Source organism: Frankliniella occidentalis, unplaced genomic scaffold (genome assembly GCF_000697945.3).
Source record: "Frankliniella occidentalis isolate FOCC.00 unplaced genomic scaffold, Focc_3.1 Scaffold20, whole genome shotgun sequence".
Taxonomy (NCBI): Eukaryota; Metazoa; Arthropoda; class Insecta; order Thysanoptera; family Thripidae; genus Frankliniella; species Frankliniella occidentalis.
The window spans coordinates 2,979,160-2,980,321 of NW_026267150.1; the positions used below are offsets into that span (position 1 = coordinate 2,979,160).

The following is a 1,162-nucleotide window of genomic DNA, read 5'->3' on the forward strand; positions in this document are numbered from 1 at the left end:
CCCTGTGCCCCCGCCCCCTCCCCCGCCGCGCCCGTGGCGCTGCGCCGCGCCGCGCCGCTCCGCACTGGTGGTGCCCTGCCGCTCCCGCCGCGCCCCGTCCGCTCCGCACCGTTCCGTTCCGCGACGTCGTGCTGCGCCGTGCTGCTTGGTGCTGTTCGGTGCTGTTCGGTGCTGCGCCGTGCTGCGCCTCGCGGGGCAAGGGGCGGTGAGGCGGACCAGGGGCGGACGGGGTGGGGGCGGCCCGGGCCCGTCCCGTAGCGCTCGCGCTGGCCTGGCGTTGCGCTGCGCGCGCTAGTGAAGAGACAGACGGTGGAGAGGGAGGACCGCGCGCCGCGCCGTGCCTAAGCGAGCCGACCCGTGCCGTCGGGTCCTCGCCTGGCTACGCTAGGGCTACGCCTGGCCACGCCTGGCCAGCTACCCCTCCCAGGGCCCTCGGCCAGCCCTCGGCCAGCCCGCCAGGCCCGCAGGGCCCGCAGGGACTGGCCTACAGTATTCGCGGCGCGAGCGTGTGTCTGTCGTGTGTCTGTGCGAGCGTGAGCGTGCGGCGCGAGCGCGCGGGGCGTGCGGGGGCCCAGAGCGTGACCCCGTGCGGTGCTATGTGATGCGAGTCCCCACCAGGCCCGCCAGGCCCGCCAGGCCCGAGGGCTCCGGGCTCCGCCAGGGGCTCCGCCAGGCCGAGGCCGAGCGGTGTGGCCATGAGGAGGGCGAGGCCGTGTCGGTGGCCGAGGTTTGCCCCGTTTGTACCGGCCGTGTGCGGCCCACTAGGCCCACAATGCCGTAGCCCGCCGCCCCGCGTGAGGGCTGGGGCTGTGGCCGGGGCCCGCGGGGCCGTGTCCGGGGCCGTGTCCGGGGCCGGGGCCAGGGCCGGGGCCGGGGCTAGTGCTGGGGCCACACAGTCCGGACAGCATGGCCGCCATGCCCGACCTGTCGCACCTCACGCCCGAGGAGCGGCAGATCATCGAGTCCGTCATGATGCGCCAGAAGAGGGAGGAGGAGCACGAGAACGAGATCATGAGGTGAGTCCTGGGGGTGCATAGCGTCGTCGGGCACCTCGCCGTGTCCACGGCGGTAAACAAACGGGGGAGGAGGTGGACCCCCCTGCCGCGCGGCCGGTGTGCCCTCCTGGCCGATGGGGGTCGCCTCTGCCTCCCCCACCCGCCCC

At 75.6% G+C, this 1,162-nt stretch overlaps 1 protein-coding gene across 10 annotated transcripts in view; it reads left to right on the top strand.

Annotated features, from left to right (window-relative positions):
• Positions 1–275: 275 nt before the first annotated feature.
• The window catches only part of LOC113207980 (regulating synaptic membrane exocytosis protein 2), a 74,018-nt gene continuing 73,131 nt past the window's right edge, over positions 276–1,162 (top strand). For 9 of the 10 annotated variants that reach the window (XM_052264541.1, XM_052264535.1, XM_052264534.1 and 6 more), the window contains exon 1: positions 277–1,016. In XM_052264541.1, the coding sequence (XP_052120501.1) occupies positions 907–1,016 (110 nt within the window). In that variant the 5' untranslated portion in view covers positions 277–906. Of the gene's footprint in view, positions 1,017–1,162 lie in introns of all 10 variants that reach the window. The other variant, XM_052264542.1, reaches the window with a different exon arrangement.